This window comes from Pantherophis guttatus, chromosome 3 (assembly GCF_059756535.1).
Source record: "Pantherophis guttatus breed Tessera chromosome 3, ASM5975653v1, whole genome shotgun sequence".
Classification (NCBI taxonomy): Eukaryota; Metazoa; Chordata; class Lepidosauria; order Squamata; family Colubridae; genus Pantherophis; species Pantherophis guttatus.
Window position 1 is genome coordinate 119,978,073 of NC_142065.1, and position 23,209 is coordinate 120,001,281.

General features: G+C 41.3%; 1 protein-coding gene across 9 annotated transcripts in view; it reads right to left on the reverse strand.

Moving 5' to 3' along the window:
* ANKHD1 (ankyrin repeat and KH domain containing 1) overlaps positions 1–23,209 on the reverse strand; it is a 165,294-nt gene that overhangs the window by 104,328 nt on the left and 37,757 nt on the right. For all 9 annotated transcript variants that reach the window (XM_087891231.1, XM_034411667.3, XM_034411663.3 and 6 more), the window contains exons 3-10: positions 16,630–16,786; positions 13,784–13,931; positions 12,923–13,070; positions 10,893–11,126; positions 9,353–9,447; positions 7,463–7,700; positions 5,600–5,791; positions 3,640–3,749 (exon numbers count right to left, since the gene is read on the reverse strand). In XM_087891231.1, the coding sequence (XP_087747357.1) occupies positions 3,640–3,749; positions 5,600–5,791; positions 7,463–7,700; positions 9,353–9,447; positions 10,893–11,126; positions 12,923–13,070; positions 13,784–13,931; positions 16,630–16,786 (1,322 nt within the window). The remainder of the gene's footprint in view (positions 1–3,639; positions 3,750–5,599; positions 5,792–7,462; positions 7,701–9,352; positions 9,448–10,892; positions 11,127–12,922; positions 13,071–13,783; positions 13,932–16,629; positions 16,787–23,209) is intronic.

Genomic DNA, 23,209 nt, shown 5'->3' on the forward strand with positions numbered 1-23,209 from the left:
TCGGTTCCTGCAGAAGAAAGTCCTGTTCCGGTGGGGCACCCCCGAGCAGCAGGCTTTCCTGGCCTTAAAGCAGGCCTTCATGAAAGAGCCGATTCTGAAGCATCCTGACCCTCACCGTCTGTTTGTGGTGGAAACGGACATGTCGGATATCGTGGTCAGAGGGGTGTTACTCTAGGCTCATGCGGCTAGCGGTACTCTTTTCCCTTGCGCATACTATCCCCAGAAACTGAATCCTTCCAAGCACAATTATACTATCTGGGAAGAAGAGATATTGGCCATTAAGACCGTGTTTGAGACCTGGAGACATCACTTCGAGGGAGCCCGACATCAAGTGGAAGTCCAGACAGACAAGAATCTGGAGTTTCTGCAGACCGCGCGGAAACTCAATCAACGACATATCCGGTGGTCCTTCTTTTTTACCTGCTTCAACTTCAAGGTGATGTACATTCCGAGTGGGCGCAATCAACGGGCAGATGCGCTCTTGAGGAAACCCGAATATGCCCAAGTCAAGGACCCGCTTCCACCTTGGACAATTCTTCCAGTTGAGTCGTTCGCTGCAGTCCAGGAACCTGTCGACCTACGGGTTCAGATCCGGGAGGCCCAGCGGCAGGACGCCTACGTCGATCTTCGGAAGCGTGAAATAGGGCCCGACTCTCCCTGGACGTTTACCGACAACCTCGAGGTACCGGGAGAGACTTTATGTACCATCGAGGCTGCTTCGGGGTCTTATATTGTCCCAGTGCCACTGTGTGGTGGCACATTTCGGTCTGTTTAAAACCCTCAACCTAGTGTCGCGGACTTTCTGATGGCCTCGTCTCTGTCACAATGTCCAGAGGTACGTGACGTCCTGCATCCGTTGTCAACAGGCCAAGTCGGCCACGTGCGCTCCCCCAGGACTGTTTCAGCCCTTGCCGACACCAGAGAGATCCTGGGGTGTCATCTCGATGGACTTTCTAACGGACTTGCCCCCATCTTCGGGTTTCATGACCATATTTGTAGTGGTGGGTATGTTGACGAAGATGGCACATTTCATTCCCTGTCAAGGATTGCTGACAGCTCGCACCACCGCCCGCATGTTCATCCAACATGTCTTTTGGCTACACGGCCTACCGGATAGGGTCATGTCGGACTGAGGGACCCAGTTCACCGCTCAGTTTTGGAAAGGGCTGATGACGGCCTTAGATGTCAAGATCGCCTTGTCATCGGCTCACCATCCCGAAACTGACGGCGGGACTGAAAAAGTCATTGGAATATTAGAGCAATATCTGCGCTGCTTTGTCAATCAGCAACAGGACAATTGGACAGAATACTTAGCAGTCGCGGAGTTTGCTTTTAATAATTCCCAGCAGACCTCCACTCAAACCACCCCTTTCTTAGCCAATCTGGGCTATCACCCGCGTTTCTTCCCGCTCACGCCCCTTGACTCCCCAGTTCCAGCAGCGGATGAATTTTTGACTGAGTTACAGGCCGTTCATCAACTGGTGAAACAATATCTCGACAAGGCCAAGGAAGATTATAAAAGGGTTGCGGACCGCAACACCACCGTTGACTGTTGGGGATCGCGTGTCAACGAAGCATCTCCCCTCAGACTTGCCAGTCAGAAAACTAGACCATCGTTACATTGGGCCTTTTCCTGTGGAGGCGGTCATCAATCCAGTGGCCTACCACCTGATCCTGCCTCGGTTTTTGAGGATACACCCTGTGTTTCATCAATCCCTCCTGGTTCCCAAATGGCCTACGTGTCTGCTCCGCCAACTTGACCGTCCCCAGCCAGCGCCCCTTGACAGAGATGAATCGCTTGAGTACAAGATTGCTAGCATTTGAGACTCCCGGTGGATGAAGGGTCGATTCCAATACCTCATCGAGTGGAAGGTGTATGGGCCGGAGGACTTCACATGGGAGGATGCGACCTCTATTCATGCTCCAGATCTTATATGCGCCTTTCATGAGCAGTTCCCGTCCCGACCGCATCCGGATCAACAGACTTGGGGGAAGGGCCCTGCGGTGAGGGATAGGGTTGTGGCCCGTCAGCAGCCTGTGCAGTTAGTAGCTGATTCTGACAGCGAGGAGGCTGGTATGGTGCTGCGCCAGCAGCCTGTGCAGTTGGCACTCGAGTCGGACAATGAGGAGGCTAGAGAAGATGTGGTGCCAGAGGCGGGGATTCAGCCAGGGCTTTCAGAACCTCCAGAAGCTCCCATAAGTGAAGAGGAAGAAGAGGAGGAGCCTCTTCTCGATGCATGAGCGCACAGAGCTGCGAAAAGGCAGGAGTAGCTCCTCAGGAGGAGGTCTCCTCAACAGTAAGGCTTGGGGCTAATTGGCCACTCTCCTAGCCTATTTAAGGAAGGACAACGACTGATGCAATTTGCAGGAAACAACTTCGTTCACATTCCTTTGAGTCTTGATTACAGAAACGTTTGATTTCGGCTCTTGTTTTTCTCTTATCAGTTTTCCTGCAAATTGCTTCTGGGCATTCTGCCAACCACAGTAAGATTATGGTTATCTGAAATACTGTGCCTCAGAACTTAGTTATTATTCTTTGGATTCTTGTCGGCTGTTAATGAAGTTAAATTAGCAGCCCTTGTTCGGAAAAGACTGATTTATTGTACTTGTGTTCGAACTACTACTAAGAAAGCTCATTAGTAGTCTTTAATTAGTAAATTAAGGTTTGTATGGACTTTGTGTGTGCTGAGTTCTTTGGGGTCCGTAGCTGGGGCAGAACATTCAGGAAAGGCTTCTGCAGCCAAGAAACAAGCTCAGGATTGACCCGTGCAGCACCCCCGACCTCCGTTTTGCCATCATAGGCCTTGAGGAAAGGCCTCTGCAGCTGAGAAACGAGCTCCAGATTGAAGTGCACAGCGCCCCCTGGCTTCCATTTCGCCATCAGAGGCCTTCAGGAAAGGCCTCTGCAGCCGAGAAACGAGCTCTGGACGTGCAGAGCCACCCGACCTCCATTTCGCCATCAGAGCTTGTTTCTCGGCTGCAGAGGCCTTTCCTGAAGTCTTCTGATGGCAAAACAGAGGCCAGGGGGCGCTGTGCACCACGTGCAAGTGGCAGCAAGCGGCCGCAGAAGTTGGCTGGCAGCAGCCACACGGGCTCCTGCTGGGCAGGGCTATCGAAGACCTAATGCCTCTTTTGGAGACAAAAAAAAAATTAAGACAAGGGTCTTATTTTTGGGAAAACACGGTATAAATGGATAAGAGCTGGAACAAGAACAAGCTTTAATCAATAAAACATGAGCTGTTGATTTTTTTTAGGCAACGGATATAAGAAAATGAAAAAAAGTATAAATTTCATGTGTCTTCAAAAAAAAAAAAAAAAAAGAAAGTCCAGTTGCCTCTTGAAAAACCATCTTTGGGACAACCATGACCTGAATGACTGAGAATCTCTATAGAGATGTGCCTAAAGCAATACTATTTTGAAAATCGATAAAATGATTACAAAATGATGAAATATTTGGTGGAATATTGTGGGATAAATTAAGCCACAGCAAAACATAGGTTGTTAATCTATGATCATATTTCCAGATAACTATGTAATTTACACTGCATCTATACACTGTCTGCGTATCATTTGCAAAGAAATGTGAGTAATGGCAGGGAATTAAACTGAGAATATTTTGAAGACATGTTAAAATCTTACTAAATCTGCACCAGCTTGAAGTAGAACATCTGCAACATCAGTGTGTCCATTTTCACAAGCATAGGTCAAAGCAGTGTCGCCTGTTGCAGTTGTAGCATGGACATTAGCACCTGATGAAAATCAATGAATTGATATCAGAATGGGCTTAGGAACTATAAATAAAAATTGTTTGTCAATGTGGTTTCATCTAGAATGTACTAAAATGATTCAGATACACATAAGTAGAAGAAGTTCCACTTTTTTAAAAAAAACCATTTATCAGATTATAAAAACATTTTAAAGGTTATCACTAATAGTAGACTGCATATTAAATATTACTACTGGATATTCTTGTAATGTATTATATATGTATGCATTTCTCAATCCCTCTAAGCATTATTGTAGAATTTAAAATATCAGAAAAATTTTGGAATTATTAATCAGACAGATATGTAAATAGAAATACTTTCCAGTGGTTCTACTACTGTGATCTTTATAAACTCTATGATCTAATAAACATATTTGTTGTTATACTGGAAAATCAGAAAGGCCAAAGGAATATTATTTAATATTACTTTATCTAAACACCCTTCTAACATTTTGTTCCAATTCAACCATTGTGAATTGCTTTTCTTGGAAGAGTATTTTTCTTCAGAAGTATTAGTTGGATGAAAAAGTTTTACATTACTGTACCAGTTTACATAAATCTATGTGCTTGCTAAGAGTTGAAAACAACTGGATTACACATATAGGTAATCAGTGGTGGGATTCAGCCAGTTCGAACCAGTTTGGGCAAACTGGTAGTTAAATTGCTGGCTGGCCCCGCCCCTTCCTACCCCTTCCAGGAGTCTCCCCACAGCCCATTTTGGCTCCCAGATAAGTGCAAGGAGGTTTCCCAGGCCCAAAACGGGGTGCGGAGGGGTGCCCATCTCCCCCCCCCCGCAGCCCGTTTTCAGTCCCAGGCGGCTTCAGGGAGGCCTACTAGGGCCAAAACGGAGCGCGGGGGGTGGTGGTGGTGGTGCAGCGCAGCCCCTCTGTAGCCCGTTTTTGCTCCCAGAGGGGTGCAGGAGGCCAAGTGCTGCCTGTCACACCCCCTGGCCACGCCCATCATCACCCACCAGCCGGTCATTAGGGGAGAGAGCCGGTTGTTAAATTATTTGAATCCCACCACTGTAGGTAATCCTTCATTTACAATCACAATTGGGACTGGAATTTCTGTCAAATCATTGCAGTCGTAAAGTTGAGTCATCATGTGACAGTACCCAATTTTACACCAATTTTTACCATGATTGTAAGTTGAGCCATGAGACTGTATGTCTAATCATGTGGTCGTAAATGTGAATCCAATTCCATTTTTTGCCACAAACTAGCAAAATCATAATCAGGTGACTGCAGGATGCTACAATGGATTATAAATACCAGCCGGACCCCAAGTGCCCAAATTGTGACCATGGGACCACGGTGATAGGGTGACACACTTAAGTTTGAATTTAAGGTCATAATTGACTTTTTTGGAGACCATTGTCAAACCATCATTAAGTGAATGTCCTTTTTAAATTCCAAGGATCCTTTCCAGAGCAGGAAATAAAAATTCAGATTTTTTAAATGGTGAAATTAAAGAGAAATAAAAAACTTAAAAGGAAAATAATTACAATAATCACATAAATCTCTCCACACACACCCCATCAATAGATCCTAATCCAGCTCTTTTGTAGTTTTACTGTGCGATCCTGAAGCAACTTTCAAGACAAAACACCTATGTACGTACTGTTGTTTTTGCCACCATATGATTTAATCAAGCCCAAATTCTTATTTCCATAATAGGACAGCTATTATTTTATTTTATTGTTTTATTTGATTTGTGTGCTGCCCATCTCGTGCCTTATTATGTCTAAATGCCAGGAATAGTGCTAAGCATAAAACTGAACCAGGCCATGAAGTCATTCTTCCTTAAGACTTTGAATTGTACCTACAAACATACCTGCTGCTAGTAAGTATTTCACCAGCTCTAAATGGCCCTCTTGTGCTGCTTCCATCAAAGGTGTAGAACAACCAAGTTCTATGTCAGCTCCTGCCTTAATGAGAAAATCAGCTACTTCTGAAAATCCTCCACAGCATGCCAAAGTTAGAGCTGTTTCCTGTGTCTCTTCTGTCTGTGCATTTATGTTAGCGCCTATGAAACAATAATTATATGATTATTAAAATTATTAAAAAATAAAAACATTTGCATTCCATTTCTTCTTTACTTCTTTAGCAGTGGCTATAAGTATTAGGCTGTGAATTTTGTGTATGTGTATAATGTTTTAAACAAGGAAGTATACCAGCGAAGCTTTTAATCTTAAAGCAGCAGTCAGAGATATACTGGCCAGAGACTGCTGCTACTTCCTCCTCCTCCGTTTTCCAGGCAGGAGGACGAAAAGGAGAGTAATGGGCAGGCAGATTATGAAGGGGGAAACTGGGTGGAGGTGTGTTTCTGCCTTTTGCTTGGTCCCCCCCCCTCAGACGAGTTGCGCAATAAGAGTAACCACTGATGCAATTTCCTCTTCCTTCTCTACCTCAGAGTTCATACTCGTTAATCATAGGTAAAGGTCACGTTATAGGGGATATGGGTAGCATAAAATTTTAATAATTGAATTAAAAAAATAAACAGATAAAGGACTTGTTGTTCTGTCCATGCTGAGGTAGTGCCCTTCATTTTTTAGGACCACAATGGGCAAGGTGGATATAATAATTCTCTTTGGGACTACAACACATATAACTTCAAGTGACAGTCACATCCAGCCCAAAGGCATAGGTTGTCAATCATTATTTTAAATTGTTATCATCAACCTAGGTGCCAATTGCAAAGCAAAGAACCCTCTAGAGACCCTCCTCTTTTGCTAATCCATAATTCCTTCAAACAGAACAGTGCATGCAGCACTGATCAGACATATGCCAATCCATTCAGTGTAAGTAAAGGCACAATGGACAAGAATGGTATATTCAATTTAATCAAAACTGCTTAAGTTTTTGATGCATTTCCATTTCAGCTGAACAAATTCCAATTTACTTCTGCATTTACTTTTTCTAGCCCACATTTATATACTGTGTTTCCCTGAAAATAAGACTATGTCTTATATTTTTTTGAACCCTGAAATAAGCGCTTGGCCTTATTGCCAAGCGCTCAAAAGCCCGATTGGGCTTATTATCAGGGGATGTCTTATTTGGGGGGGAAACAGGGTAGAAAATGTTGCCACATAAATGTTTTTGCCCTCATATCTGACCATCTCTTATCTCTGTGCAAAGTTAATAGCCATTTTAATTCAAGTTTCTGGAAGGTACCGAGATATGGTATTAGACTTCAAACTACAAATAAAAAAAGTATTTATAAGTTAATATTATTGGCCCAAGTTTGAACAGTTTAGAAATTAAATCATAGTATAACATTGTTTAAGCTTGAATTCATCAGACTCACTGGTCAAGCTTAACTATAATTAACAAAACAAACCAATCTCAAATAACTGTCTGTGCAATTAGCTTATTCGGTAATTACAATACTACCACCTATAGTTGGATTCAGACCATGCTTTAAGATATATTATATAACACACACACACACACACAGCATTGGGAAATTTAGGAAAGAATATTATGTTCGCCATCTTAAGTTATTTGTAGAAATTATAAAAGGCAGGATAAAAGAAAAATTTAAAATATCATGAAAGTTATATTCAAATGGAGCGAGTATCTTCCATACAATTAGTATTAGCAACAAAAATATTTTGCTAATCATATTACTTCCTAAAAAACTGATAATGGGAACCAGAAAAATTATTAAGCTATATTTGAGGTCACCTTCTCTTACCTTGTGCCAGTAATAGAGCCACCATCTCCTCATGACCTTCCCTTGCAGCTTCCATCAATGGCGTATACCCTTCATCATTAACTTCCTCAAGATTTGCTCCTCTTTCTATCAACAAAGCTGCTAATTCCACATGACCACCACAAGCAGCAAGTGTTAGTGGCGATTCAAATGAATCGGCAGGCATGTTCACTTGAGCACCACTGTCGAGCAACAGACGAGCTACTTCTACATGCCCATCCTATTAAAAAAAAATTAAAGGTGACACAAATATCCTTCCAAGGAATTGTTCTATATGATATGAATGAAAAAAGAAGACTGTATTCAGTCATAATTGCAAACACAATTTGTGAACTACTTCTTAAAACAGTAACATAATTTTGCATGGGTATTTAATGAAACAAAACATTTTACTTCTTGCAGGAACTCAATTTTTAGTTTCTGTGACATATCTCCCTGACAGAATCCATTTTGATGGCAACCTAGGCATTCATGTTGTGCTAGAAAATGTATCAGGAACTATTCAAGAAGTAACATTTCTGGAAAACAAACAAAAACAACCCTCCCCAACAAACAAATCATATTTAGTTAATAATCATAAATGTATTAATTTTTATTAGTGAAGAAAAACACTAATTTAAAAATATAGATTAATGTTTTCAAATATTAACTATTTTAAAGAGTATTTAGAATTATTTCATAAGCAATTTTTATCCCACCCACCCCATTTTTAAAGAAAAGCCTCAAATACAGAAATACAATTTCTCCTAATTTTTCCATTCTCTCCCATCCCTGCTCCAGAAGTCATGACTAGGAGTCACTCCACTGCTTTAGTAGCCCTAAGGACAAACCCCCCATCCCGCCCAATATAATTGCTTCTGATGTAGCCAATATCTCGGTCCCTTCATGCTGCCTCATGGGCTTGGCACCTAGGAAACCAAAGTTTCAGGAATTCTGCTTGAAGCTTACCATCGGCTTGCAAACATCTTTCGCAACATCCCAGTCTTGGCACAGAGCGTTTACAAGCCGATGGGAGGCTTCAAGCAAGGGATTTCACTATCCCAAAGTCTCGTCTTCAAAATGCTCTTCGCACCAAGACTGCAAGCAGGCAAAGAAACCATAGGAGAGATGAGAGAAGACAGATCTTCACAAGATAAGTGACCCGTCAGAGCAGGATGGGGGGGAACAATTGTTGGGACCCTGGGGAGGAAGCATGAGTATCCCAGGGGGTCGGGGAGACCTTGGGTGGTCTGAAGAAGGTGGCCTGTTCCATCGCTAGGCCCCCATGGCCTTCCTCACCTTGAGATACCTCATGTGCACTTAACGACCCACACATTCAATTAGCGAATGAATGGGCGAAAGCAGGGAATGATCGTGGTCAAGTTACACAATTACTCCTACGAAACCTTGGGCTACAAATGCAATTGGCAGGCTCCATTACATTTGTAACTCGAGAACTATCTGTATAAGTGACAGCATGCCTATGCTTTTCATGCATCTACCATTCTAAGAAAAATAGCAATAGTGTTAACACTATATGCTACTAGAGATAGCAATAGCATTTAGACTTATATACTGCTTGACAGTGCTTTCCAGCCCTCTCTAAGCAGTTTACAGAGTCAGCATATTGCCCCCAACAACCAGAGTCCTCATTTTACTGACCTTGGAAGTGAGTTGACTTAGCCTGTAATACTGCATTCTAACCATTGTGCCACCATGACTCCAATACAAAAGATTACACGTTTAAATCTAAATGCATGTGATAAATAAATAATTCAGAATAATTATCCTGCATAAACATTTTTCCAATCAAGTCTTCTTGGGTGGGGGGCAGAAAGGAAAAGATAGAGAATAGATCCTCAACAAAATAGATTTATTTCATTGGAGATTTACCATACAAGCCTCCATTAAAGCAGTGTGCATCTCATCCGTTTTGTGCTCTTGGTCAGCTCCTGCTTCAAGCAAAAAACGAACCATATCTAAGTGACCTTCAAAGTGCAAAATAAAAAACAAATGAATCATTAGCTGTAGGATATAATGTCTTATTAACATTTTACATTAATTTTGTTGTTTTCTAATTTGAACCAATTCCTTGAAGGTATTTTCCACAACAAGTCCTGAAAGCTGCTTATCAGTTGCAGCATGATAGAGGCATTCTCAGTTATAAAATGTTATATTAAATGATTTCCTAACTATGCAGTCTTCCTTAAACAAATGACTATTAAACAATTACTTGTTTGGGTACTTTTCTGATCATAAGACTGTCAATTAGCCCAAACAGGGTTGTATTATTTCTGGAGGCCAACTCTATTTGTCTTCTGGAAGATCCTAAAAACATGCTTCTGCCACTGGGCCTAGTGATCCTATGGAAGTATGCAGTCCATTAAGTGGTTGAATTGTATTTAAATTCAGAATGTACTCTCCCTCCCCTTTTTTATTATAGTTTTGGTTTTAATTGTATTGTTTGATTTTTGGTCTTTAAATGTGTGCTGCCTAGAATCACAAGAATAAGACCGGCAGGTATTAAACAAACAAACGAAGTGTTTGTGCTATGATGTATGTTCAGGACTATGTATATTCTATAATAAATTCCATGCCAAAGAAATCCAATCATGCCATCTGAACAAATTCATGAATCGCTAACCTGGTGCCTGTAGAGTCTTTCATTGTCATTTTTACTATTATTTTATTTTTTATATGAAAAACTATTTTGGTGCTAAGGAACCAATGTCATCCATATTTTTATTTCTGAAAATGCTTCTGGGATTTGCACATACTTATTAGCATTTCTAAGGGGACCAGCAGCTCAGTGGCTAAGACGCTGAGCTTGTCAATCAGAAAGTTCAGCAGTTCGAATCCCTAGTGCTGCATAATGGAGTGAGCTACCATTACTTCCCCCAGATTCTGCCAACCTAGCAGTTCGAAAGCATGTAAAAATGCAAGTACAAAAATAGGGACCACCTTGGTGGGAAGGTAACAGCGTCCCATGCGCCTTCAGCGTTTAGTCATGCCGGCCACATGACCACGGAATTGTCATCAGACAGCGCTGACTCTTTGGCTTAGAAACAGAGATGAGCACCGCTCCCTAGAGTTGGGAACGACTAGCACATGTGTGTGAGGGGAACCTTTACCTTTACCATTAGCATTTCTAGAAAATATAAGTAACAATAAGCTGCAGCCCAGAATTCTGTTTGGCATTTAAAAACTTAAATAAGTAGTGGTGTAGAAAGTATTACTACATGAAACACTGCTAATTTCCTTTTTGTAAATGATGAGATTTTTTTTTTTTACTGTGCTGATCACCAAAGTGCAATAGGCTCTCCAAATTCCTAATGTGCTCTATTTCTTTATAAAGATTGGAAATCTGTTATAGATTTGATTAAAGTACATGTCTGTATCATTATAATATATACAGTTCTTCAAAATTCCATACCTTTATAACAAGCAAGTGTAAGGGCACTTTCTTTGAATTCATTAGAGTGAGTGTTGATTCCAGCACCGTATTCCAGAAGTACTCTTGCCACCTCAACATGACCTGCACTGGCAGCCTCCATTAAGGGAGTATGTCCATTTTCATTATGATCTTCAATATTTGCTCCTGCTTTCAACAAGACTTTGACAATGTCAACAAATCCCCCCGCACAGGCATAAGTGAGTGCAGTGTTCCCTAAAAGAGAAAGAAACATCTAAGGGTTACATTTAACTCTTAATGTATTTTATATACCTACAATTTTAAGACATGTATATTTAGCAACATTTGCATTATTTTGCTACCATAAATTATGTTTAGGTCTACAAGTCTATATCCACTTGTTTGATAGTACCCTTCCCAAGCATATCAATATACTCCTTAGCTTATTTACTTCCAATGTTTGGAAACTTTATTTTTTAAATTTATATTCAGCCCATCTCACTATCCAAAGCCAACTCTGGGCAGCTTACAATAAAATCATAAATGTAAAATTACTAGCAATGTTACAGTGGCAGTACGGTAACCAATTTTGGAATAATAATTCCCAAAGTTATGTTGTGGCATGATAGCTTGCAATGAAATAAATGAAATAGATTTAAAAGTTGTCAAGCTATTAAATCAAGCGGAAGTTTGAGAAACTTGGACAATTAATCTTGGACATTTAATCCCATAACTGACTTCCCACCCAGTGCATCAGCACAACTTTTCTTCCAATGCCGAATATGTTGTAATACTAGTTGAGCAATTTTAAACCAGAAAAAATGAGATAGAAAGAAACAAGGCCTTTCAATCATAGAACTATGAATGTACAAAGTCTACTTTTTCAGATCTTCAGAAGATGTTGTTTGTAGGTTGGATGGGGGGGGGAGGGTGTTTGAAAGGAGGTATCCTGAGGTTTCTTTCCAAATTGGGAAGATGAACTTCCAGAACATACTGGAAGATCACTCTCAGAACAACCAGATCAATATGATCTGGACCGAAAGAAAAACAGAATGTTACAGGATTTTTAAGTAGTTTCATTCCCAAAATAGTGGGTCCTGCACATAACTAATATGATGTAAGGCCAAACAACATGAATCTTTAGAGATTAGCATTTCCGTAAGTGAAATTTCCAATGAAGAAGAATTCTGGCCACAGAATTGATTATTATAGACACTATTCATAGAAAATTGTATAGAAAATGTTCTTACATAGAAAATGTGAATCTTAATCAAAATCAACATCTTAGACTCAGTCACAAATAGGGATATGTATAATGTATAAACTAAAAATCTTTTTTACACTGGTAATTGTTTTTTCTTTCTGCCCAAAGACAAATTGAGTTAGAGCAAATAATATATATGCAGAATGAAGGACAGTATATTTGCCTGCTGATTCTTTCTATAGTATCAACAATTTAAATAAATCACCTTCTAGGAGGGTATTAAATTTCTGGAAGTATTCCAACATCAGTTAGAAACAAAGGGCAATCTTGCTCCAAATACTACATGAAAAAAATTTATAGAGTCTATTTTAAGTTAATAACATCCCTGCTATGTTTTGAAAAAGTTATTTTCAATTTCTTCATTGATATACTGTCTCTGATTGAATTGGCAGAAATATTAAAATGCAGTTAATGCATTTTAATATGTCTTTATTCCTCAGTTCCAAGCAAACTATGCCATGTTTACACTTGAAAATTGTTTCTTAGATCTGGATCAAATGTTTCATAATCAGACCAATTTAATATTGGATTTAACAAACCTCAATAGATCCATTTATCTTTTCTCAAAATGTGTGATGCTGTTTTTCAAATATTTTAGATAATACTTAATTTCTTCTTCAACTTTTATCTGACGTTAAAACATTGATGACAAGTTATTTCTCATGTTTAGCATTACTTTTTAAAATATGATTCTATTTGTAGCAGAAATCTAATACAAGGCTGCAAATAGGAAACTGGGACTTGCACCCAAAATTAATTGTTTCTCATTTATTTTATAAAACCTTACCTGTGGATGACTGGGCATTCACATCAGCACAATGAACAAGGAGCAGTTTTACAATGTCCACATAGCCTCCGCTGGCTGCTGCCATGAGTGGAGTTATATCTCCTTTATTCCCTCTGTCTTCAACGTTTGCATGCATGGCGAGCAACACCTGCACAAATTAAACGTGTTAGCCTTATTTCTTTCCTGCTATTCTCAAAGCTTTAGCTATTTTCTAAATAATTCGAAAGAATCAGTAGTTTAACTACAAAAAAATGTTGTGCTCTGTGCTGGTCATTTGCACATCAGCTCCGTGCTGGTCATTTGCACAATAGTCTTTGCGCAGATAACTTTTCATCTTACGATTTAATTATTTATTTACATTACTTATAACCCATTCAATCTCAAAGGACACTGAACAAAATGAAACAAAACAAAAACAATGTAAAAATAATGTCATGATCAAAATCTCCAGATACCCTCAATCAGCAGGGGCTGAAGTCTGAATGAAATAATACAGATTTTAACTTATTTTTAGATTGCAAGTACTTCTGGAGGAGTCTTCCACAAAGTGGCAGTGCTTATCATCTTATCCATGCCCCATGTATCTCAAAAGGAGGATAGACTCTGAATAAGGCTTCTCTAAAATCAGAGTGGACAGGCAGGTTCAATTCTGGCAATCATTGTCCAATATATTCCAGAACTGCACTTGTATATAGCTTTAAAAATAACCACCAGCTCTTTGTATTAGATTCAAAATTCTACTGGCAATCAATGCAGCAACTTTAATATAGATGTTATTCTGCACTCTGGTGGCTGGCCCTTTAGCAATCTAGCTACATTTGCACCAAAAAGTCTAGAAAACGTGTGGAAAACTCTACTCACTTGTGCCAATTCATAATATCCAGCTGAACAAGCCAAACAAAGTAAACTCTCTCCTTCTTCTGTATGTTCATTTACACTTCTTCCTTCATCAAGCAATTTACGAACAGCATTTACATCCCCATCAGAACAAGCTTCTGCCAAACTGCGACTAGAAGATATATTTGTAATAAAATTGTATAAAATTAGTCACTGTTAATCTTAATTTAAGAACAGCTGATATGTTTAAGAAATTGGTTAATGAAATATTTTTAAAAAGGCTTAGTAACCTAGCAACTATTAGCTCAATGTTTTCCCGTCCAAAATAGAATAGTGCCTCATTTCATACTATTCCAGAAAAAAATGAAATATCTAAACTTGGGAAGAATAAGAACCTTTACTTAGATATCCAACAATCATATATGTGAGATTTATATTTCTACACATCATTCAGAATGCTCTAGTTCAAAGGTATTTGAACAGGAAGCTTTATTTCTAGCTCATTCTGTTAAGTTCATGAAAGTAATTTACTGTTTTTTCACTCTCAGGGGAAGAAAGTATCTTGCAATGGAAGAATAATGCAAATGTACATAAGACAATTTAAAAAACAAATGTTACTAGTAAGCAGGTTAAATAAAATAAAGGGTGTTGTTTATTAAATCCAAATTTTAAATTTATATGATTTTTTCTTAACTTATTTTGTAAAAAATGTATAAAATATAATATACAGTTCTAAAGTACCTGCTAATTACATTTTATTATGCTTCCTAAAATGGAGAGACGTTGACAGATTTGCTAACTGACTCTTTCTAAAAGTGCAAAGTCAATATGAAGAATTTAAGCTGGGAGAACTGATGTAGGTAAGGAGGAAGGGTTTCTCAGCCCACCCCTCCATACAGGGTTGTTGTGGGGAAAATAGGAGGAAGGAGGTGTGTTGATATGTTCGCTGCCTTAAATCATTTGTAAAAATAATAAAGGAGGGATACAAATAAATAAATGCAAGGGCTAGGAGGGGGAAATAGAAAGTGAAGCTATACCTAAGCAGAACAAAATTGAGCAATAAATTTCTTCTCCTGAAATGTACCTTCCTTCCTAAAACTTAATCATGGCAGCAGGAAATAAAATATTCAATTTGGGAATATTTTAATTAATGGTTGTATGGTTTGGAAGCACACAAAATATATATGATATAACAAAAAAAATTAGCTTGGGGTTCTTAATGAAGAATAAGAATTTAGAAAGTAAAAATCAAATGCACAGGTATAGAAAAAAACTGACTTAATAAAATATTTGTGAACAAAAGTATGGAACTAACTGTATCAATGTTAATGTAATTCCAAAATCAAAGGAAATGATTATTTTATTTTAATTCCAGATTGGTCAGACACCATTCCATGCACTTTATCTAATTCTTTGCACAATTAAGTCATATTATATAAGAGGTTCAGAGGAAGGTAATAAAGATGATCAACGAAGTCCTATGAGGAGAAACAGGAAGAATTTGGAATGTATAACTGTTACAAAAATATTTTTGTTTGCCTTCAAACAATGTCATAAGATGATTAGCACTATCACTCCAAGTTGCAAGATGTGGTTTAATGGATTTGAATTATTGAAAGGCAGATTTCAATTAAATGTTAAAAAAGTTTTCTAACAGTAAGAGAAGGTCAGAAGTACAGGTCGTCCTTGTCTAACAACAGTTCATTAAATGACTATTTAAAATTACAATGGCACTGAAAAAAGACCATTTTCCACACTTATGACTGTTCAGCATCCCCATGGTCATGTGATTTATATTCAGATCTTGATAACTGATTCACATTTATGAAGGTTGCATTGTCCAGGGTCATGTGATATCCCTTTTGAACCTTCTGACAAAGTCAATGGGAAAACCAGATTCACCAGATTCACTTAACAACTGTTTTACTAATTTAACAACTGCAGTGATTCACTTAACAAATATGGCAAGAAGTCATAAAAGGGGGCAAAACTCACTTAACTATTTTTTCACTTAACAACATAAAGTTTGAGCTCAATTGTAGTCGTACGATGAGGACTACCTGTATAACCAATTTCCTAGGGAGGTGGAGAGCTTCCCTTTGCTAAATGTGTTCAACCAGAAGCTAAATAGCTACCTGCTATAACCTCGCTTTTAGATGAATTTCTCAAATTACTAAAATTCTTGTTTGAATGAAAGAAAGTTGTAAGATTATAGCAGCTTAATATAGTTAAAATCAGCAGGTATTTAAACAGTGTATGCAGTCAGTAAATGTAAAAAATATATTAACTACATTGACTTCTTTTCCTAGGTGGAATTATCTTCAAAATTCAAAATACTGATGACTGTCCGCTTGCATAATTGTACTATCTAATGTATTATTTCAAGAGTTCTTTAATAACAGTATTCCTATCACATTACTGCAAAAAGAAAAACAGTTAAATTGTGTACATTTGTTTTACAATTTATGTCAAAAACACATATGCATTCAAAAATCCCCAAAACATTACACAGAAGAAATAACAACTGAAGACTTAGGAGGAAATAAATTAGACAAGTAAAGATGACATCTTTTTTCATAATTGCCACTGTGGCAGTGTGAGAACCCACAACTGTAATTATGAAATAAGCATACAATTCTGGAATAAATCTTCTGCATAGGCCAAAACTATAAACATGACCCCTAAATCAGTTTATAATTCTAGTTATACTTCTGAAATGCAAATCTAGATATCTGCTTTAGTTCTAAGTTGCTGAACTCAAAACCATAAGTTACAAGATATTCTAAACTTTGAACTATTGTATCATAAATGCTACTTTTCCCTGCCAAACACATAAACAAGCAAACAAACAAACAAATAAATGTGCATACTTGTCCACTTGTCCTGCATTGTGATTGTTCTCTGCTCTCATCCGTGTCAGTGCAGCAGCAGCTTCATCCAATGCACAGCTGACAGAAGAAGTCAATCTTCGGAGCACCTCAGGATCTGCGAAGGCTTTACCATCGGCAGTGGACAATTTACCAATCCCTTCAGCGTATGAGTGTTCATCAATCAGATTAGTATGAAAGCCACACAAAAAATGCAGAGACACTATTTTAGACTTCAACCACATGCATTATTAGTTAGCACCAGTAGCAAACATGCCAAAGAACTAAATGTTCAATTGCTTAAATATATTATTTAAAAACCCACTAAAGCTGGCTAAGACAATCCTCATTGCATATAATTCTAGCTGCTACATTTATGGAAAACCTAGACCTGAAGACCCAAAGGTGCTTTTTCAAGAGGCAACTGGACTTTCTGGTAACCAGAAAGTCCAGCTGCCTCTTGAAAAAGCACCTTTGGGATCACCATCACCTGGATGACTGAGAATCTCCATAGAATCTAGTCCTAAGGAGTCAAATAAAGGAGGAGAAGGGCTCAGGGTCATGGAATATAAGGCTTCAATTATTTTTTTAACTACAGTTTTCCCAAATTTTCAGGTAGTACAAAGACTGGTGAGGATTCAAATTAAAAGATGTTTACATGCACCTATATAAATTAATCCATTTCCTAGAAGTTTAAGATGATTAGAACTATTTTAGATCACTATGAGTTGGATGCAGAATTAGCCATACTTACAGTGAATGCTAGAAATTGATGTGATTTTATGTAGTAATTCATTATAAAAAGCTGAGGATAATTAATTTTGGATCCATTTTTTTGCAGTACATTAGCTATTTTCCTTTATCCCTTACCTTTCTTAATTAATACATTTATTTCATTCATACATGTACTACTATTAAAAGTTTTCCACTGTAGAGAAATATAGATTTTACATCTTTCTAATGCAAATTTTATTTATTTCATACTTAACAATTACAAATTCTTTAAGATTTGTTTAAAAATTAAATGTTTTTAATTTTCCCTTGGTCCCAGTAGATCATCTCATAATAAAAGGAACTTTTCAAGAAAGATACTACCACTGGAAAATAATTCATTGTGTCACTTATAGCTCATAAGGGATCTAGACCAAATTTTTATATAAGAATTGTACTAAATTTCAAGTTGCTCTAGAGCAAGAATATTTTTAAACATTCAAACAATGATCTGAAGTATGCTGGCAAATATTTATTTATATACAGAAACCTTGTTAGGATCAAGAATCTATCTCTAGCAAACAAAGTCTATGGTAAGGAATGCATGCATATGACTCATGAAATAAAATGGTTGAAGCCAAAGTTAATATCCTTTTTATTTCGCACCTCATTCAGCCAATTCACAAGTAATGGGAACCTACCCTGAATCCTCCTAATACCCCACATTTCCTTCTAGTCCATACTGCTAGCATGCTATCAAGTTAGCTATCAAATCTGGAAGAAATTCCAATGTTTATAGAAAATCTCAAACCGAGAGGTCTGCATTACTGTGTCATCTCTTTTTCTAGGTGTACAGAATGTGCTAAGCTTGAAAAATCCATTTAAAATGTCCTGAATTAGATCAATGTATTTGATGTTCATTCTACCTTCCTTCCTTCCTTCCTTCCTTCCTTCCTTGAAATCTTGAAATTAGAGAAAGTGCACTAGCTAATAAGACAGTGGGTAAAGATTCTATCCTTGTTGCCATTGACTTAAATTAGCTCAGAAAAGGAGGGGGAAGGATTCAACAAAATTCAGCTAAGTATAATTGTTGCCTTGTCTGATTTACTATTTTTTAAAAAAACCCTATGCTCCTATGGATCATAGCATAATTTTGCCACTACATGTAGGCAATATAATTGTTAAGAATACTAGGGAGCTATATATAACCTATGGATTGCCCATTACTTCTCTCAGTCCTGGAAATATTATCGAGGGCCTATCTTGATGACGGGTCTTGGAACCCCGAGAGATGGCATGCAGCGAAGAGGAGGTTGAGGGGTTTTCTACGTAAATTTTTAATGAAATTTTTAAGGGGTGGGAATAATGATTTTTTAAGGGGAACAGGGAGGAAGACCAAAGGGTTTGGGGGGACGAACCCACTAGGGTCAGAGCCGAGCCCGGCACAGGGGGACGGTTTGAAGGGTGCAGGTCGAGGGATTGGGGAGGGGCTGGAGGACTATCCGGAGGAGGAATTTTCCATCAGCACAGTGAATGGGAGGGGCGGATATGGCGGGAGCAGGGGACCATATCATGTGTCGGGGGCTCGCACTTGCTATCTGAGAGCAATTGCTTGCCCCGGTCCCCAAGGCTCCGCTCAGACACTAGGTGGCTTAGATACTCAGGATCTGGGCCTTCGGCTGATGCTGTGCAACGCCAGGTCCGTGGTAAATAAGGCCCCCCTCATTCACGATCTTATTCAAGAGGGAGGAGCGGACCTGGCGGGTATTACGGAGACCTGGTTGGGCCCGGAGGGCGGCGTCCCTCTGGTCGAAATGTGCCCACCAGGCTTCAGAGCATTCCATCAGCCGAGGGCCAAAGGGAGGGGCGGGGGGGTGGCGGTTATTATTAACGAGGATCTGGGTCCGAGGGAGACCACTGTGCCTCAGATAGCCGGATGTGAGTCCCTCCTTGTGAGGTGGGGTCATGGGGTTCAGATGGGCTTGTTGCTTACGTGCCTGGCTCCCTGCCGCGTGGCAACAGCCCTACCTGAGCTACTCGACGTGATAGCCACGGTGGCAGTAGAGACACCCAGGCTTTTAGTCATGGGTGATTTCAACTTGCCATCCATTGGTGAAATGTCTGAGGTGGCTCGGGAGTTCATGGCTTCCATGACGGCCATGGACCTGACCCAGTTAGTTCATGGCCCTACTCACAGGGGAGGTCACACTCTGGACCTGATTTTTGTCTCTGGCCAGTGGTTGAGTGGTCTTGTTATTGGGGATATAGACATGGAACCCTTGTCATGGACAGACCACTTACTCCTTCGCCTAGATCTTCGAACCGCTGCCCCCCGCCACAGGGAGGCGGATCCAATTAGATGGATCCGCCCCAGGCGCCTGATGGATCCTGATAGGTTCCAGATGGAGCTTGGGCCATTTCCTGAGGTTCTAGCACATGACTCGGCCGAGGACCTGGTAGCCGCCTGGGATCGGGCGGCTGGTGGGGCCTTGGACCGAGTCGTGCCTTTGCGGCCTCTGACCCGGTGCCGATCCCGTGCGGCTCCTTGGTTCACCGAGGAGCTGAGGGAAATGAAGCGCCGGAAAAGACGCCTGGAGAGCGGTTGGAGGGCAGTCTCGCTGAATCTGATCGAACACTGGTAAGGTCGCATATTAAGACCTACCTAGTGGCGATAAAGACGGCAAAGTTTAATTACTTTTCCACCTCTATTGTGTCATCAGGGAATCGTCCGGCCGCCCTGTTTAGGGTGACCCGCTCCCTGCTCCATCCGGGAGTGCGGGAGGATCCCTTGGAAGGCAGGGCGGAGGATTTTGGACAATACCTGTATGACAAAATCGCTCAGATCCGGGGGAATTTGGACTCTGACTGGGTAGATCAGGGCAGAGTGACGAGGAATAGTCTTGAGAATGTTATCTGGGAGGAGTTTGACGTTGTGACTCCCGATGATGTGGACAGGATTTTGGGGAAACTTAGTGCGGCCACATGTTTACTGGACCCGTGTCCCTCCTGGTTGGTACTGGCTTCCCGGGAGGTTACACGAGGCTGGCTCCAGGGTGTTATCAACGCTTCGCTGAGTGAGGGCCACTTCCCCGCTGCCTTGAAGGAGGCGGTGGTGAGGCCTCTCCTCAAGAAGCCCTCCCTGGATCCGGCAATATTGGCCAACTACCGTCCTGTCTCCAACCTTCGCTTCATGGCAAAGGTTGTGGAGAGTGTGGTCGCGCGACAGTTCCCACAATTCCTGGAGGAAACATCTTATCTAGATCCGGTTTCAGGTCTGGGCACAGCACGGAAACGGCATTGGTCGCGTTGGTTGATGATCTCTGGAGGGCTCGGGACAGGGGTTGCTCCTCTGTTCTGGTCCTGTTAGATCTCTCAGCGGCTTTTGATACCATCGACCATGGTATCATGCTGCACCGGCTGGAAGAATTGGGGGTGGGAGGCACCATGTTGCGGTGGTTCTCCTCCTTTCTCTCCGACCGGTCGCAGTTTGTGTTGGCAGGGGGGCAGAGGTCGACCTCGAGGCCTCTCCTCTGTGGAGTGCCGTAGGGATCGGTCCTCTCGCCCCTTCTGTTCAACATTTATGTAAAGCCGCTGGGCGAGATCATCCGTGGCTTCGGGGTGAGATACCACCAGTACGCTGATGACACCCAGCTGTACATCTCCACCCCAGGCCACCCCAATGATGCCCTTGAAGTGATGTCCCAGTGCCTGGAGGCTGTGCGGATCTGGATGGGGAGGAACAGGCTCAAGCTCAACCCTTCCAAGACTGAGTGGCTGTGGCTCCCGGCATCCCGATATAGTCAGTTGACTCCATCGCTGACTATTGGGGGCGAGTCTTTGGCCCCCGCAGAAAGGGCTCGCAATCTGGGAGTCCTCCTGGATATGCAGCTGTCCTTGGAGGAACATCTGACGGCTGTAACCAGGGGGACCTTTTGTCAGGTTCGCCTGATTCGCCAGTTGCGGCCCTTTCTTGATCGGGATTCCCTGTGCACAGTCACTCATGCCCTCTCACCTCTCGCCTTGACTACTGCAATGCTCTCTACATGGGGCTCCCCTTGAAGAGCACTCAGAGGCTCCAATGGTCCAGAATGCAGCAGCGCGGGTAGTGACGGGAGCAGCATGGCGCGCCCATGTAACACCGCTCCTGCGCGAGCTGCACTGGCTCCCAGTGATCTTCCGGGTGCGCTTCAAGGTGCTGGTTATCACCTTTAAAGCGCTCCATGGCATCGGGCCTAGCTATCTTCGAGACCGCCTGCTGCTACCGACGACCTCCCATCGTCCCGTGCGTTCCCACAGAGAGGGCCTCCTCAGGGTGCCATCAGCCAATCAATGTAGGCTGGTGACCCCCAGGGGGAGGGCCTTCTCTGTGGGGGCACCTACCCTCTGGAATCAGTTGCCCCCAGAGATAAGGAGAATCCAAGACCTTAGTGCCTTCTGCCGTGCCCTTAAAACCCACTTTTTCCAGCAAGCTGGGCTGGCTTAAGAAGAAATTTTAAATGTTTTAATTGGTTTGTATTTTTAATTTTGGGCCAAATTTATATATATTTTAATTGTTTTTTAATATTTGTATTTTATGTTTTATAATTCTGGCTGTACACCGCCCTGAGTCCTCAGGGAGAAGGGCGGTATATAAATTTAAAATAAATAAATAAATAAAAAATTAAAATAAAATATGTCCAACCAAAAGAAAAAAGGAAACGTTATCAATATACTACAATTATTATGACATATATTAATAACATAGCATGAGTCTGACAGAGGTTATGATGGAGCTTCTCCAGTGTGCTGAGCAGAAAATCCAAGAAATGGGTTAACTCTGCTCTTCTGCTTGCTTGGAGACTGAGTCAATCAATCTTTTGGTCATGCCTCTTTTGCCTGTGCATTCCCAGTTTTGACTCAGTCTTTGTTCAGAGGAGACATGCAGAAGAGTGCTCTTAGAACAAAGAACGGAGTTATTCCTTGGATTCTGGAAACTTACAGTAAGGTCCCAGCTCCGTGTAAGCCTTTACAGACAGTGAATGGCTAGGCTGGTTCCCCTGGTCTGTCCGGCATAGCTGTCTCACCCCTTCTGATCAGGCGGCTCCCCCAGTCTGCCCAGCATAGCCGCCCTCATCACGACTGCATCCGGCAAAGCCACCCCGTCTGTTCATTAGCTGGCTCCCCAGTCTACCTGGCATAGCCACCTTCATCATGATTGGCTTCCCCGGCCTGTCCAGCGCAGCCACCTTCATCCCAGATGGCTCCCCGGTCCGTACGGCGTAGCCGCTATTGTTCTGGCTCCAGAATAGAGCCAAGGTCCCTACCCAGCTCCCACAGGCATCGAAGAGGGCTGGAGTCAGTGCCCGGCTGAAGCCTAGTGCATACTCCGAAGCGGCTAGATGGGAAAAGCCACGGCAGCAAGGTTCCGCTTAGGAACAAGCCTGCCACTGTCTGGGGGGGTGGGTAGGACAGAAAGCTAACATGGCGGACGCCATGAGCCCAGGAATGCCATGGCTGAGTGAGAAAGACCAGGGATTGCCAGCTCAGACCCAGAGCATCCAAAAAGCTCTGCAGGGCCAAAGTCTTGAATTCCAAATTAAAGGCAAAAGCCCTTTCCTCCCAAAGAGCTTCAAAAGCTGAGGAAAAGGACGCTTGGAGGAATCAGAGGCCATTGACAAAAGAATTGACATGGCTGAGAGAGAAGCGGACTAAAGGAGGGGGGAAAGTCCCCCTAGAGAGGAAATGGTTCAATTTTCCCACGCTTTACCAGCCCAGCAGTTAAGCCGGCCAATCGATGTAAAGCAACAGATTCCACTATGATCTCAGGTTGGGTCGCCAGATGGTGCCAGAGAGCAATTCCCTCAATCATCCTTTTCATCAGAAGGCAATGAGA